Here is an 18,257-nt window from a genome sequence, read left to right on the forward strand (position 1 = left end):
CGGTGTTGAATATTTTTCAGAGGTATCTCGATCCCTACTTGAGGTGTTTTGTGGAGGGCACTTTGAGTGAGTACGCCGTCCGTCGGATGGGACGTTAAACTGCGGACCCCTTGGCGCCTTTCGTAAAGAGTAGGCTAATGCCGACGCCGGGTTTCTCTCCACCCTTCATCCTTTCCTATCCATCCCCTATGGCGCAAATGACCTTAGCTGTCGGTCGCCTCCCCTCAAAACTACTACTACTAGATGATGAACGCAGTGGCAGACCATCGACATCGAAAGTCGGTGAAAAAATTGATAAAGTAAAAGAAATGTTGGTCAATAACCGCAAATTAACCATCAGAGAAATAGCGGAGGACTTGAACATTGCCTATGGATCCGCCCAAGACATTGTGGTTAATGATTTGGGTTTCCGTCGTGTAGCAGCAAAGTTGGTGCCAAAAGACCTCAATTTCATGCAAAAAAGAGACCGTGTTGACGTCGCAAAAGACATGATTTGCGAGGCTGAATCCGATCCCACATTCATCAAAAGGATCATTACTGGAGACGAGACGTGGGTTTATGAGTACGACACGCAATCCAGACATCAGGCAAGTGAATGGCGTTCACCAAATGAGCCGAGACCAAAAAAACCACGTCGTTTTCAGTCAAAAAAGAAGGCAATGCTGACGGTTTTCATGGATTACAACGGTGTAGTGCATCATGAATTTTTGCCAGAAGGCCAGACAGTAAACAAAGAGTATTATTTGGGCGTTATGAGACGTTTGCGTGAAGCAATTCGCCGAAAGAGACCAGAAATGTGGGCAGAAAACTCGTGGATTTTGCACCATGATAACGCACCGTCGCACAGTGCTATCATTATTCGTAATTTTTTGACGAAAAATGCAACAAATACCATCCAACAGCCACCGAATTCACCTGATTTGGCTCCCTGTGACTTCTTTCTGTTCATTCGAGTTAAAAAACCATTACGGGGAACGCGTTTTAGCAGCCGAGAGGAAGTAATGGAAAAATCGCAGGAAGCACTGATGGACATACCGAAAACCGACCGTAACTTTTGCAAATGTCAAGTTATGACACTAAGATTTAAAGGGAATATCAACAACAGATGTACCAATTTAACAAAAAAAACAGAACTCAAATCGGAACGATGGGAGCGCCACACGGTGGTTATTCCGGGAACTTTTTGATCAAGGTAGTATATGACATTTCCTTTGCGTAATGATAATGTATATATTTTGGAATATATCCACAATCAATTGTTATTTATTTAAGGTTTCTTATGATGACACCAAGCTACTATTTAACTTAATTCTTTTTATTAAGTAAAACTTGGGTGTTGATCAGAACAAAAATTATCCTTTCATTGAAAAGAGAAAATTTTATCTTTTTCACAATTTGGTGAAGTTTCAACCTATTATGCACTTTATTTACCTGCACACAAATTAGTGCCATTTTGCTCTTGGCTGTTCACAGAATCATTGTCTATTTGGACATGAAATATCCACTAAATTATGAGCCTATGCTTACATATTAGGTTTAATTGCAATAAATATTCCTAATGTTGCTCATTTATGCAAAAGGAGAAAGTTTTCTCATAGTGGAAACTATTGAGAAAACCCTGGATCACTGAAGTAAATGAAGTAATACATAACAACCCTGATATTGAATGGAATATATTCTTGGCCCAGTGACAATTTACAACCTCTCTTTTAAGAGAATTAATGATGCAGACATTAATTTTAGCTCTTAGTTTCTTGACATTGGTATCAGACATATTAAAAATTGACTTTTCTTGCAAGGCATCAACTATCAAAATGGTTGCACATGTTGATTACTGATGACCCCATGTATTACTGAAAGCCACTGCAAATGACCTCAGAAGTCGGTCGCCTTCCCTAAAACTACCACTGAAAGCTGATGATATATAGAAAGGGTAATTAATGAGATCAAAGAAAAGGAAAAAAGGTGTGCAATATACTGAGAAAAAATAAGTGCACTACAATATGTGGATATCATAGCTACACTTAGAGTAAATATATAAGGACCTGACAAGTATACTAGCCTGTATGGAGAACAACCAACAACCACAACATAAACATGGATAAAACCAAGATAATGATCTGCAGGAAAGTAAAGAAGATCTTCATGTAAGATGAGGAAATGAAGCACTGGAACAAGTGAAAGATTTATTACTTGGGCAGCGAGATTACTAGTAATAGAAGAAGCAGCTAGGATATGGTAAGCAGATTGGGTAAGATGAAGGCTTTCAATCATAAGAAATTAACACTAATATAAAGTACGAGGGTCATCCGGAAAGTAGTACCCGTTCGTGCCGCATGAAGTGCTGACGACGCGAGTAGCCGCTGGACGAGGTCAGATAGCTTCAGTGGCTTGTCTGCCTTCTCTGAGCCAAGTTGCGTGACGCTAGCATTGCCTGTGTTGTTTCTGTGATTGTTTACAATGTTTAAAAAAATTGAGAACGCCGCCAGTTGTGAAGTGAGGGCAGTGATTAAATTCCTCAATGCAAGAAACGTTCGCCCATGTGATATTCATCGCCAATTAAAGGAGGTGTATGGAGACAATGTAATGGACGAGTCGTCTGTTCGGCGGTGGTGTCGCAACTTCAACATGGGGAGGGGGAACACACACGACGATGAGCGTTCGGGGAGACCGTCTGTCATTACAGACCAACTGGTGAGCTCAGTTGACGAATTCGTGAGGAACGATCGGCGCGTCACAATTGATGACATCTGTGAGCATTTTCCCAATGTTTCTCGAACAATTGTTCATGAAATTGTTAAACACCATCTGCATTATGCAAAAATTTGTGCAAGATGGGTCCCTCGCGTATCTCAATGAGCTGGCGGCGAAGGACTATGCAGCAGGAATACAGAAACTTGTCACACGTTATGACAAATGCCTTAATTTGCTTGGAGATTATGTTGAGAAGTAGTTTAAAGTATCCTCTTTCAAATAAAATTTTTTATGTTTGTTAATATTTACTTTTGTGTCTTTATTTCACGAACGGGTACTACTTTCCGGATGACCCTCGTAGTACTATATTCCCTTCAAAATTAGAAAGAGAACAAAGCAGAAAACTTTGGCTCATGTGATTTAATGAGAACCAATGGCATTGGAAAAGGTTGGAGCTTGACCTTTTGAAGCTGATTCTCTCTCTGATCTCCTGCATGTTTGCATCATCGCCTCAAGTGCATTGTCTCAAGGTGCTTCTTAGGCTTGCAGTGTTCTCCCTAAATGAATTAATCATTTTGTTGGTGTTTTGCATTCTTTTGTGAATATTATTTCAGCTCAATACTAATTCCCATGGATGAATTCACTTTTTTATTAGTTTTTTGGGAATTTTGGGCATGACATTTTAAACAACAGACCTTGTGAGTTAATTAGTTGGTAAGGTAGTGTGATCTTAACAAGTAATGGAAAGGAAGTAGCAGTACACCACACTGCACAGTCCACCAAGAAGATTGATCCTGTAGCATACATTTAATTGAGTGATGACAGAAGCAGCATAGAAGACTACTCCATTAGCTGGCTTAACTTAAATGTAAAGATGTGAGAATATATATACTTGGAGCAGTAGTTTGTTGCATGAAAATTTTTATGGATTTCGTGCCCTCAAACAATCCTTTCCTCTTCAGGTAATTCCTATACTCCTCACACAGCTGAGCCCAAGGGTATCCTTCTCATTTCAATCTATTTCTACCATGAGGTAGAAAGAGAGAAAGCAAGAATATTGAGTTAATAAAATTTGGCAACACCTAACATGAAATGTCCTGGGAACACCCATCATCCTAACCCTTCATAGAGTGCATTAGCTAGCAGAACTGAGGAATTTCAAACGGCCACCCCAAATGGCATTTTGAACCGAGTATATTTTGGACATCATTATCAGTTCATTAAAACTTATACCTATATGGAATTTACTTTTCTAAGGATAAGATACATTAAGGATATGAGCAATACAGAAAATAAAATAAGTAGCAATGAAATTATGGTGTTAGAGAAGAATGATGAAAATAAAATGCATTGATACAAGGTAAATTATGAAAAATTACAGTAAAACATGGACGAGGAGAGAAGTCTATTGAAGATACTTCCTTCTTCTGCAAGAAGAGGCAATAAATTATGCGCATTTTGAGACACCATTATTTTTCAGAGACCATTATAAAAGGACCTGTAGAGGGGTCAAATTATATAGCCGGGAGGACTATTAAAAAGCAATCCTCTGATTGATAACCCATGATGATTATTTCATGCCTTGAAACACATGCAGTTTCTCCAGGTATGATTAAATATCATTATTTTGCACAAAAAATATTGGCACCCACTTCTCTCAGCATTTTGGACAAAAAAACAAATAAATTTCTTAGATCACAGAAAAATTAAGGCCAATTTTTCTACGCTCCCACTAACTATTTACTATTTCCTCATTGTTTCCAGTATATGAAACAATTTGGAAATTTCTACAGATATGGTGTCTAGTATACTGGACAACTTATCTGAAAATATTCTTATGATACGTTACACAAGTTCAGATAATTCAAAGCAAAGCAAATGGCCAATTCTAAGCCTCCCTCACCCACTACAAAGATACTTTACCTCATATTAGATACTTCCGCTGGTGGTGATTTGCCATAGTCCAATGGTGAGGGCCTGCAGTCATTTCCATTTTCAGATTGAATGATATCGTTTGAAATATCTACACTATCTGTCTTGCAGTCTGGTTCAGCAAATTCTGACATAGCCTCATGCATAGAATGATCCTCAGTCCCATTCTGTTTTAATTCCATTTTTTTGAGATCGGAATCTTTCTCAGCACTCATGTCGACTGACTCACTGGGCTGCATTTTCACTGATGAGTTTTCTTCCTTCACCTTAGGTGATTCATCATTGTCGGAGGATCTTTTTGAAACTGGCTCCTATACAAAAAATGAAAAAATCTTTTGAATGACCATTGTCAACCAAGTTCTTATAACATTATTAGTGTAGTTAGTTTCATCACACAAACTAAAATCTAGGATCGTTACAGAATTATGAAATATTTTGAGTAAGCGCAAACAGCTACAAAAACTTACTAATGAATGTAAAAATGCAAGCAAAAGCTCTAATGGAAATCAGATGAAAAATTCAATATTCAAAATATTTTTCTCTGATTACTCCTCAAGCTTAAAGAGATAAAAACGATTATTTGGGCTTCAATACATATGCGCCTCTTCGCTAACTAGGGAGAAATTTATTTGCTGCATTGGATAATATATATCCACAGCATATGAAAATCGTCATGCTTTATGAAAATATGTACATAATATAAAATTGCATTTCCTTTCCAAGTTTAGAATATACCTCAAGAGTTCTCATGGGTGTCATAACAACTATCCTCAGCTCTCAAAATTAAAGAATATTACCAACCTCAAATCTAATTGAGTTGTTTACACTGAAGAGAAAATTTACGTTAGTTGAACTAATAAAGAACATATAATGAGTTCACAAAGCAGTCTTGCTAGAAATATAAAAAATCAATCACAAGGCAACAAAAGTGCAAAGACAATCTACTCACAAAATACTTATGTTATTAAATAGATGATCACACAAAATCAAATATTACACTCATAACTGCCTAAAACAGTCACCTCAGCACATAATTTAGTGAAAAAAAATAACTCAAAGCTAATAGGTTATGTGACATGACTTGTGCAGTTTTCTTTGATAGCATCTAAACATATACTACATGTCAATCATTACCAACTATTTCCATTTAAATAAAAAAATTACAGAATGTCATTAAATTAATTCATGAAATTCCATTTCTTCTAGTATGTTCATATGAGGCATAAATAGAAAAAAAAATAGTGCAGGGGTTTCAAAATTCAAACGCTTTCCAATTGCTATGTAATTAGTGGTCTCACAAATCTAGATAAGTAATAATTAACCAAGCATTCTAAAAAAATATAAGGTAGAAATAACAAAAGCCAAAAAACAACAATTATTACATAAAATGTGATTTGGTAAATTTTAAAACCATTACACATAAAGGACAATCCTTGCTAACAAACAAAGCATTATACAGCTAGGCCTACATTTAAATTAATACTAACAAGTTGAGCGTCTTCTTTTCAAAGGGAACTTCAGCCTTATCAACTGATCTGGAAAAAATGAAAGAGCCACAGAAAACAAAGCAAGCAATTAAATTATGCCAATTATACCCACAATGTTTCATGTAATCCCAATTGCAAATCAACAAAATGCTTACAAAAGGATTTTTACTCACATTCACCCTCTTTCTGGTAAGCAACCTTTGCAAAGTCACAAGAAACTGAGAATGAAGAACAGTCACAGGACAAAAGACTTCAATCACAAATGAAAGAGTAAAATGACAAACCAAACGTTCACATCACAGAACTATTCAAGCAGCCTAACTATTTAACACAAACAGTATGAAAAATTAATACCTTAAGTTAATTTTTCAATGAATAAATACAAGAAACTTTAACCTACATTGAATTATACACAAATCACAAGTTTTTAACTGCCGCCAGTCTGTTTTTGTCATTAATTTTGGAAACTCCCATTTACACAAACATGAGAAAATCTCTATATCTTTTTCAACAATTTAAATTGATATGTTACCATAAAATTAATTGGAAAGATAAAATCTATAAAATGAACTTAGCATTATGTCTTATCTATTAGAATATAAATCAGTCTACAAATACTCTCCAACAAACAATAAAGAAAAGGTACAGGAATCATACAAGTCCTCACGTCAATCTGGCAGGGGAGAACAGTGCTAGGGTAGCAAACAATGAGATGGTTTCTCACTCCAGGTTTATAACCATAAAAATTCATTGCACAGGTTTTAATACAACCATTTTAACTAAATAATTTCCCCAAAGTGACCACACAAACCTAAACTGCTAAATTTACATGTATTCAATATTTTCCTCATAGCATTTGTGGGTACATAAAAATTGATAAAAATTATTTCTAATAATAGCACTAGCTTCAGAGAAAAAATCAGAACCAATATGGAGTATTTATCTATCATGGTATTCTCGCCCTAAGTTGTAATTGCCTAATAATTAACACTCAGTTGTAGTGCCACAGTAAGTAGGCAGTTGTTTTATAGCACAAGACAGATAAGTACACAAATATTATTTCAATGCACATAGATGAGACTTACAATTCTCTACCTTCTTGCCAATGACATATGGCATTGAAAGTCATCAGTTCAAAAAATTACTGAAATAGTTATTCATATTGATTTTTCATGAAGAAAATACAAAATTAATTTTTCCTCTAACTATCCACTTCTATTTTCAGCTAAAAAGGTTAATTGTACAAAATTCCAGATTATACTATTCAAATCTAGATGTTTTCGAAGGTTTTTCTCTTTCCTGGCTTCGAATTTCATTTTCTTCATCTCAATAAATTAATATAATATTTAAACAATAGTGGAAGTAATTTTAAATAACCTATATGACATTCATTCGGTGACAAGCAAACTTAACAACTATTTTAATGTGTTGTATAACCACCACCTCACAATTTCACAATAGTGAACATCCATATAACATATTATTGAAACTAGAAATTTTTGTTCATTATGAGCAGGCATCCCATTACTCTTACACAACAAAATTAATAATCCATCTCAATGACAGTTGCTCATAATTACTATTAATAGGCTAATGAAATGAGAACAAATTACATAGGAAAAGTTATACATTTATACTTGGGAACTCGATTACTCCATTCCAATGATATTTGATGTCAGATGCTAAAATTATGTTGATTATAAAATTAGTCTACTATTTTATCATTTTAAAAACTATAAATACAGGAAATGCTTTATGATGCACAACGTTTCTCTTAGTTCAAGAAAAATTTTTTATGACAGTATTAAAATCCAAATTCATATTTTAAAAGCATACTTAAAACCAAAAATCTCACAGATATTCATAGTTAACATACTCAGACAACCTTAAAATATTTTTTTTTAAATTCAATCATCTCCATAACAGGCACATTTCATTAATGCCAGATAACATGTCAACAGATGGAATTAGATTTCACGATATTAGAAGAGAAGAGTGGCACTTCCTACATATTAAAATGTTAGCTAAATGTCTTAAAAGTAATGCTATAGCTATAATGGTTTACAAATAATGCAATAACTTATCAAATGAACTAATTATACCAAATCATTTTATTCACAAGCTTTACAAAATGATGTCACTTACAAAGAAATCTAACAATTTTAGAAGAACACACATTCTAATTATGAAAAAAAATAATTTATTTTTCTTAAGTGTTCATAACATTATAAATTATATAATTTTCTGAGGATCATTATTTAATAATTTCCTTACTAATAAATACACTGTAACTCTTGCGTCGGACAAGATGTGGGAGAGGTTCCTGATGATAAATATTGACACTCGTAAATTGAATTAATTAACTTGAAGAGGATTCATAAAGAGTATCTACCCTGAGAAAACATGAAAAGCACAAAAGAGTTACAAATGAAGTAATGTTAAAACATTAAAAAATTTCAAAATACCACAAAATAACAACTTATTACACTATACAATGTTGGCAACTAGGCTTAATGGCTTTCAAAACAAACATTCAGAGTTTACCTTAGCTAATAATACATAACAGTGCTTTGAGAAGCAATTCAGATTACTTGAAATTAACATGGTTAAAAAAATAATAAACATAAGCTCTTAAATCAAGATTTTAGAATGCTAGTATATTTTGATAAAACAATCATATTATGTGACTACAAATATATGATGAATTCTACGTGCTATAAACAATGCTTCAGAAGATATCTCCAAAATTTCTTCACCAAAATTGTTAGTATACTAGCTAAGAAAAATCACAAATACTAACCAAAGGAAAATAAATGAAAGGAGGAAAGTAAAACAGGAGGAGCGAAAGCAAGCCATACTGGAAGTTGAGATATTAATAGACACACCCACATTTAAATAGTAAACATGTGTAAACGCACGCTTCCAAGATTAGCCGAAATCCAATAATCTAAATCAGAGGTCAGCAACTAGCAGCCTGTCAGTCAGATTCAGCTCAGAAATGATTTCATTCAAGCCCTCACGTGTTAAAAACACCACACAGTAATAAAACAGTCTTTGTCACCCTGGAAGGCCAATTGTAGTGTGGATGGCCTACCAACATTTATGAACTTGATAGAAAATTTCTGACAGTAAAGGTTTGCCAGACCTTGAGTATAAAATTGTGTAGTTAACTCCCATAAATTATATCAATACCAATAAGACAAGTAAAACAGGAACTGAATTAGGAATCATTAGTTATAAGAACTGAAGAATTATATACCAACTTGAAAACATACTTCCAAACTCTTGTTATAGAATGATACTTTGTTAGAAAAATACGTCAAAGTATTCACTTTTTCGGTGATTATACTCCATAGAAACATTGGCATTATTATAATACAGCAACTAATCCATTCCTAGCTTCCAAATACTCTTCCGCCCTTGCTTCATTGAATCATAAATTAGTTCTGCAGATGTGTGGCATGAGATTTAAATGTAATTAGTGAGCACAACTTTCATAAAGAAAACTATATAGATGCCTAAAATTGTATTTGCAACTACAAGTTCTATGTATGAATTAAAAATAACTGCTAAAGCTTGGTCTGAAAGTTCACACTTTGGAAACGAAGACCGAGTATGGGTTTGGGTTTCCAGTGGCACAAAGAACAATAACAAAATACAACAAGAAGTCTGATTCAGACCATGTATTTAGGTTTGAAGACCATCCCATATGGATATGATTTGGTCGGAAGCTTTATAGCTCACTTCCTCAGCATATCCACAATTTAACAATATGGTTCTGTCCACAGCACCAAAGTTTGAAATATAGCTCAGAGTAATTAACCCAGATAAGTAATAACTCAAGCTAAAAATATGCAGCTTGCACTAACTTTTGAAGTTCATTTCCGTAGTACTCCATAGTGTTAACCATATTTAAAACAATCATAATTGATGGTTTCCGGCGTAACTTTATGGAATCGATTCATAGTTTTCATTTCCAATAAAACAATCATGTTTCACTATATACATAACAAAGCACATAAATTAGAACATGATATTCAATCTGAGAGGTCCTACACACATTATTTCAATGATATGGCACGGTCTTGAACTATTTTTTGTCAATTTAAATGTCAGCGATGTATATACATGTATGTATGTATGGACAGTTTTCACAGTGCAGGCTTTTATTGAAGGATTGAAAAATATAGGTGTGCTACAAAAGGTATATCTAAACAATATTTTTTCATTGTTCTGGACACTGGAGAAAAGAAATCATCAAATTGTTTTGATCACTCGGCGATTTATAGCCATGGCATCAGGGAGAGGTATACATGGGGTGGTCAATAATTCCTTAGAAAATCCAAGACATAGCATGTATAGTATCAGAAAAGATTTGCTTTTGTAAAGTCTTATCTTTCAATAGATTACTTTTGAAGTTTCAGCTATGGTTTCATTTTCATAGATGGCTGAAGCAATTAACTTTTGTTTATTTAGAAAAATGGAAAAAAATGAGTTTTTCCCAGTAATTAAACACTTCTACTTAAAAGACTTAACACTAAAAGAGATCAGCGCCTAGTAGGATGATTTCCATGGCACATCTGCTCCTCTGTTTGTGACTGTTTACAATGGGATGAATGAGTTTAAACATTGCTGAACATCCACAAATTATGAACATTGTTTGGGATGTCCAGTGGAAAAGACTTCTTTCAAAATGATTAACCATATCCACGAAATGGTTATTAGTGATCGATGAATCAAAGTTCATGAAATAGTTGAGGCCACATGCATATCATAAGGTACAGTGTTTCTAATTTTGCAAGAAAGTTGGGTGCAAAAATATCTTGGTAAGGTGGATGCTGTGTTTGCTCTCAGTAGAGAATAAATGCAATCATGTGGTTGATTGACTTGGTTTGGTGCTTTTCTGTTACAATACTGATGAGTCTCAGTGTCGATGCGTACTTGTGGATGAAACATGGACACACAACTATACTCCAGAAACAAATGTCGAAAAATAAAAAAAACATCTACCCAAGATAATTTGTTTTTCTATTTTTTCTTAAGGACTTATTGAACAACCCACATATCTTGTGAATTGATGGCAGGATAAATCACCTTTGATTTTCTATTTTCATTCATTACCAGGCTAAATGATTGTGCAGAGTATAGTAAAAGTTTTAACAGAAACTTTAAGTTTGAAATGTTGTAGAAGAGCCTCAAAGAGTAGTCACTGCTTGTTATTAATGACAGTAAATCTGAAGTAATCAATAAATATATAACCATGTAAGACAAAACACTGATTCACCATAAAAAATTTCCTAAAATAACAGAGGACTTAAAATCATACGAGGAGTTATCAATCATTCACATAGCTATGAAACCACAAACAAATTGGAGAAACCTAAATGTGATTTTTTTAACAGAAAATGAATTTACAGATGTGCCTTCATAGACACTTTTTTAAGTTAATTCTGGAAGGAATTTAAAATATTTAAAATTGAAAAAATGTTATGAAAAATATCTTTTAAAAAATCTGTAAGTTCTGCCATTTCATTAGCAATGATTCAACAAAAAAGTAAAGAAAAATCCAAATGACAACAGGAATAATATTTTAACTAGAAAATTTTCATAGTTACCAACAATAATGAATCTCTCAATGATGAAATTTTACTAAAAGTATAGAGATTGAGGTTTGCAACAATATAACAAATAACCCAACCAAGTCTCTAACATAATGATAATAGCTGCAAACTATTAGTGAAAGCTATGCATACATAGTTTCTACTTATAAGTACAAGCATCAAAAAGAAAAATAATTAGAAGAAACTACAGGAGGATTTTGGAACTATCCTATAACCTGTATCAAGTTCTTAAGGACAAACAATGCAATAACAGAAAGTATTCTGACCAAAAGAACCCATATATTTGGAGCCATTCTATCACTATCAATAACTGTGCTTATAAAAAATGAGTATACGTACTACAAGGAAAAGGAGATCTTGAGGAAAGGAATAACAAAGTGAGAAAACAACTTCAACAATTGACAACGCTAGTCTTGGTGATGCCAAAGTTAACTTATGAACTGAAGAATTAATTGCAACCTATATGAATTATACTAACACTACCTAAGAAACAGATTTTATTGTAATCTTAAGTATGACACATTAATTTACAACACGAGGCATGTCATTTATCAAGAAAAAAAACAGTGAACAGAATTAATGATAGATGAATTGCCATCTCGAAACTTATTTCTCTCATTTGCAAAAATTTTATTAAGTGAAAAATTACTCTGAATGACCATTCATTTGAAGATAATCTCACATGCAAGAAAAGAGGCAAATGAAAGTTAACACTAGAGAAAGATAATAAATTGTCCCCACTCCTCTGTGATGATTATGAGGTCATACAATAAAATTACACTAATGAAAAACTGATGGCCTCCATATCAGTGCAAATGTAAAATAGAAGGCGTCTCATTTATTGAATCAATACTGCACAAAAATAACATTTATGATGATAATTACACAACTACTTTCCATTATATGATTAAACTAGTGTATTAGCATGATGATTGATTAGGTGTGCCTAATTAATTTTTAGGAAGTCAAGCATGGTGCTTAAAAAAATGTTCTCACATACTGACTGAGTCCAAGGAAAACTAGTCATATGGCATGGTGTTGTCAAGGTCATGCAGCAACCTGAGTGCTCTTAAATGCCAAAATACTCTAAATACATTAATCTGCTTTTAAAAATTACCAATAGTTAAGCATTTTTTTTCACGAAAAGTCACTTGAAAAAATCAGTAACTTTAGATGAAAACAGAAATATGTACCTTTTTGTATATTAGGTATCTTCATTTTTACTATAGTTAAACAGATGATTGGCTTTAAATATATTGCAACTTACGCATTTTTTGTTCAAATGCAAAACAAAATGAAAATTTGATGAAAAATTGGTAGTCTTTTCAAGATAATGGCAGTCCAGATTGCAAAGAGGAATGGATTTCTAACGGGCTAGCTACACAGAAGTGAGAGGAATCATGAATGTCATCAAAGTCTATTTTAAGGTCTAATGTGTCTCACAAAAAGATACATTTTTTCTGGAAATATTTTGGTCTGAAAGGAGTTCTAAATTTCTGAATTTTACATATTTAATGCATGTAAAAGCGACTATCCACTTATCTTAATCCCCATTTGAATTATAAAAATACTGGCAATAGCTCAAAAACAATCAAGACAGAAGACTTTTTTTAATGTGATTTTATTTATTAAGGTAAATTGGTGGGAAAGGAAAATAACTCGCTCTTTAACTGGACTGAGCTAATAATTGAATATTATTCAATTACGAGCTCAGTCCATATCTCATCCACTCTAAGTGCCTGATTTTTTAATTATTATGCTGGTTAATCATGTTGACCATAAGCAGCACAAGGAAACGATCTATACATCCTGCCCCCAGTAAATCATTCCTCGCACAACAAGTACAAAGACTAATTGGTGCAATTTTGTACTTTTTGTACTTGTGCTGTACTGAAAACATTTTCACTTCAATTGTGTATTTTTGAGCTATTCTAATGATAGAATAAAATTCCAAGCTAGTCTGTTGCAAATTTCATTCTTCTGCTACAAATGAAATTCACCACAAAAGCTCTTCCCTAAACGCATGTAAAGATCAAAAGAAAATGATGAACTGCTCCTGTCCAAAATAATGTATTCATCATTATTCTGGATAACAAGAAAAAATGGGGCAATGCCCATCACCACTTAGATTAACTTTTACCAGAGAAAACAATGTTGTAGTGGTGCTTAGGGGTATACTTAAAGGCTTTTCAACTGGCCAACATGCCATTTTAAAGAAAATATTGTTTATAGTTTGAATATGAAATGCTTTTCATGCCAACATAGAATTGTTAAATTAAATGCCATGCTCAAAAATAGATATAAAAATTGTTAATAAGCACTGGCTTATGTAGTCTTCTATCATCAATTGTAATTGTAGCACAAACATACAAGTTTAGTCCCCTCACAATACTATCATCCTATCATTTACAAAGAACTAGCACCATCACCCTATGATTTACTGAAGGACTGTTAATATGTCATGCACAGAGCGTTCTTAAGTATCTCATAAAAAATATCAAAATTAATTCCCTGGTATTTCAACATACTTTATTTTGTTTCATAGTGAACATTGCTATTTTCAAACACTCACTATTAGGCACAACAACTGACTAGTACACTCAAAATAAGTTATATATTTTTTAGCAAATAATTAATATTACCAATAAAGTACAATCTGATTACCACTACTAAAATCATGCCTAGACTAGTTAAAATACTAGGATCAGCACTTATAAAACTTAGAAGGTATTGACTGATATACACAAATACTGTTATCTCTCACAGACCATGTTTAAAGAGAGACAAAACCAGATCTAAAAATATAATTTTAATATCATAGGTAAAAGATGGCTCACATTCCACATCCACATTAGTTAAAATATATTCTTTTAAATCAGTAGCCAAAAAGAGGTCCACGTGAAAAAATGTTCACCAGATCACATCATGACACTGAATTAATGCCAGCCAATCATCTCCCAGTAGATCTTAATGAGTCTGATGCAAACTCAATTTATCAATGTAAAACATTCATCAGATATAAACTGACTTTCTGACTATTCAGTGTAACAGGAAGTAATTCAAATGAGCAGTGCAACTCCACTGAAACAAATGGACTGCATCACTGCTATAAATAACACTTATTTTATTGACCATCAAATATCCTTTGCACTGTCTAATTTGTTCAAGACTTTGAACACAGCACTTCAGTCAAATACCTGATTTTCTCATAAAACTGACAACTAATTAACCAACTTCTACTACAATAACAACACCATATATATGGTTCATTTTTCTAAATAACATATGAAATTCAAGCAACCTTCATGGTTTTTAGCAACAAAAATGGAATCATAAAAAGATCAGCAAACAACTAAAGGCACACATTAGAAAAACGGACAAAAAATGAGCTATTTTCACAAACCTATTAACAGTATGTACTAATTATTTCTGACACTCTTTAAATAACAGTTATTCAAGTACATCAATATAAATAAAATGTGGAAGATTGCTAGTCTTAAAATACTGAAATAAATTAAATACATTAACCTCACAATATGAGTTCTTCAGAGATATACAAGGTATGGTTATCAAGTAACAAGACTGAGCTTCTGAGAAGTAAACAACCTTGGAAAAGCTTGAAGTATGAGAGGTGACCTTGAACAAGCATAAACAAGATAGCGCACAACACACATACAATGTAATTAGCTTGCTGTCGCACTTTGTTTTGTCTCTCGTGGATTAAAATCATGAATGTTTTAAATTTCAGCAACAGGAACTACACAGATGCAAACAGATTCTTAGGGGCAAAGAAGCTTGCTGTGTGTTTGTGCACTTCTTAGTAGAAAGATTGACTCAATATCAAATCGATTTATCCAAAAATTGAACTTTCTTCTGGATATATACACATAAAAAATTTATGAGAAAAAGTAAAAAATAACTGAAGAAATCACTGGAAAGGTTCACCAACTAAGCATCTATGATTGCAGGAATACTGATTAGGAGGTCACGTTTTACAAATCAATGTGAACAAGGCAAGCACTCTCAAGGTTTTCTGGGTCATGGTTAAAATGAAAATTACAAGCAAATTTGCTTGGCTGATACTTGGCTGATATTAACCGAAATTTAGAAAAAAATCATCACCAGTGCTAGGTCATCCAATATCATCCTGATGTGAAATTGCAGCCATGCACACAAGAAAATCCAAATGGTAGCCAGAGATAGAGGACATCAAATTAATAATGTTCAATGCCACAGAGTTCATTTTAATTGTGAATTAAGAAAACTTTTGAAGCACTGTTCTATGGGAAATACAGCTCTACCAAAACTATTGCAAAGAGATTCAGAAAGGTAGGACCAAAAATTAGAAGAAGCAGCCATTTGGAGGGAGATGGTTCTCTCTCTCATCAGAAGATGATGACATCCCACTCTGTTCTCTCGGTGAAACAGTTTTTCACCAAGAAATGCACTATGAAGCCAGAAATGACTCCCAAACATAAGCCTAGCCAGAACCGGGTCTAAATGCAACTTTTTATTTTTTAAATTCAATTCTGCACTAAAGAGTTAACTTCCTTCAAGCTTATATTTTATGTGCTGGGGAAAACAATAAAGCTTCTGAAACAATTATTCAAACATGCTTACTTGGTTTAAAGCATTGATTTGATCGATGGAAGACAAGAATAAAATGATGAAGAGCATGCCAGAAAGGAGTACATTAAATGGGAATGGAGTTAAAATATAGATAGCTTTTGATAAAAAAAGCTACACATTGCCAAGAGTGTCTTATTTTTAATAGAAGTAGCCTCATAATATATTAGCAGCAATCTAATTACTCAATAGCCACACCATGTGATACACACTATGGAACACTTCAAATTCCTTTAAGTTATAAAACACCACGGTTTTAAAAAGTTCCACGTATATACTCTACAGCACTAAACTCACATCTTTCATCACTATTACTATTTACCACCAGACACAACCATGAAGTTCCTATTTACCTTTGTATAAAAACTGAAAAATAAGATAACCTAAAACTTAAATTACTCCAACATTTCATCATCCAATATGGTAACAGTGTGTCCGTGGATAAGGAAGCCATAAATTAGTAATCAATAGCCATATATATTGAAGATTAGTCAACGTTCATGATATGGTGATGTACATGCTCTTCACCAACTAATCACCATTTAAACTTTGAGCAGCAAAAGAATTCATCAATTGTACATTAATTTTCTTGAAATTGATACAAATTTTATCTGCTGATAAAGACAACAGGAAACAGCATGTTGTGACTTCAAGAGGTTCTAATACTTTTTCATACTCATGAAAATATTTGTGAAAATAAATTTGAAACTTACACAGATAAAACTATTCCAATAGAATTAAAAATTACAACAAATTGTGAAAAAATATGTAAAATTAACCAAAATGAATTAATTCTCTAAACTTTGTTTTTCCAACTTTTACTTTTTAAGAGATGAGTTTAAACTTCAATTATATGCTTATTAAATCTGCAGATACTCAATATGAACATAGTGTTCATCAATGAAGTTTGAAAAGTAACTTAACCTTGAAGTTGTAGTACCTTAGCTATCAATAAATATTCATCAAAGGTATTTTTTTCTAATTATGAAAACTCAATCAAGTCGCAGATTTATTTTGTACCACAGAAAACTCCCTTGTCTGAGAGTCTGATTTTAAGTCTTGCAAACTTCATATAAGAACTCACTATGTAAGCACAGTTTGACTATAAGCTGATATGAATCGTCCAAATGTAGAGACTATTTGACATGTGGTTAGTAATCAGTGTAATAAGTAGACAATGCACTCAAGATCATTAGGTCAATTTCCTAGATTCTGTGAAGGTAAATATTTTATCAATGAATTGTCCTCCTGTTTTAAGAAATAAGGGGATCGAGATGGTGCGGGGGCTAGCGTACTGGCTTCCCACCCAGAGGGCCCGGGTTCAAATCCCGGCGGTGTTGAATATTTTTCAGAGGTATCTCGATCCCTGCTTGAGGTGCTTTGTGGAGGGCACTTTGAGTGAGTACGCCGTCCGTCGGATGGGACGTTAAGCCGCGGACCCCTTGGCGCCTTTCGTAAAGAGTAGGCTAATGCCGACGCCGGGTTTCTCTCCACCCTTCATCCTTTCCTATCCATCCCCTATGGCGCAAATGACCTCAGCTGTCGGTCGCCTCCCCTCAAAACTACTACTACTACTACTTTTAAGAAATAAACTAACTCCAGTTGCATTGCTTGTTATCCCTCACAATTAGCTGTAACATAGTGTCAATTATGGATGAGCTAAGCAGGGTTTTTTAAATAAATCAAATCATGAATTGAATATAAAATGATTCTCCAATTTTCACATCACCTATCTGCCTGAATTTTCCCAGTATTGCATATGTGCAACACTTCCAACTGGAAAATATAAAATAATTTTTGTCTTAATACTAACATAGAACATTAGATATGCCAAAATACCCAATTAAAAATCCTAGAACAATGATTTCTAACTTGAGAAAATATGAACATTCTAATA

The 18,257-nt window shown here is 33.5% G+C and overlaps 1 protein-coding gene across 1 annotated transcript in view; it reads right to left on the reverse strand.

Moving 5' to 3' along the window:
- Window positions 1-18,257, reverse strand: part of Lap1 (leucine rich repeat containing protein 7 lap1) — a 60,217-nt gene that overhangs the window by 10,595 nt on the left and 31,365 nt on the right. Inside the window, exon 12 of the mRNA XM_071583174.1 lies at window positions 4,618-4,937. Coding sequence (XP_071439275.1) covers window positions 4,618-4,937 — 320 coding nt within the window. The remainder of the gene's footprint in view (window positions 1-4,617; window positions 4,938-18,257) is intronic.

Source organism: Hetaerina americana, unplaced genomic scaffold (assembly GCF_022747635.1).
Source record: "Hetaerina americana unplaced genomic scaffold, ioHetAmer1.1.p SCAF_13, whole genome shotgun sequence".
In the NCBI taxonomy this organism is placed as follows: Eukaryota; Metazoa; Arthropoda; class Insecta; order Odonata; family Calopterygidae; genus Hetaerina; species Hetaerina americana.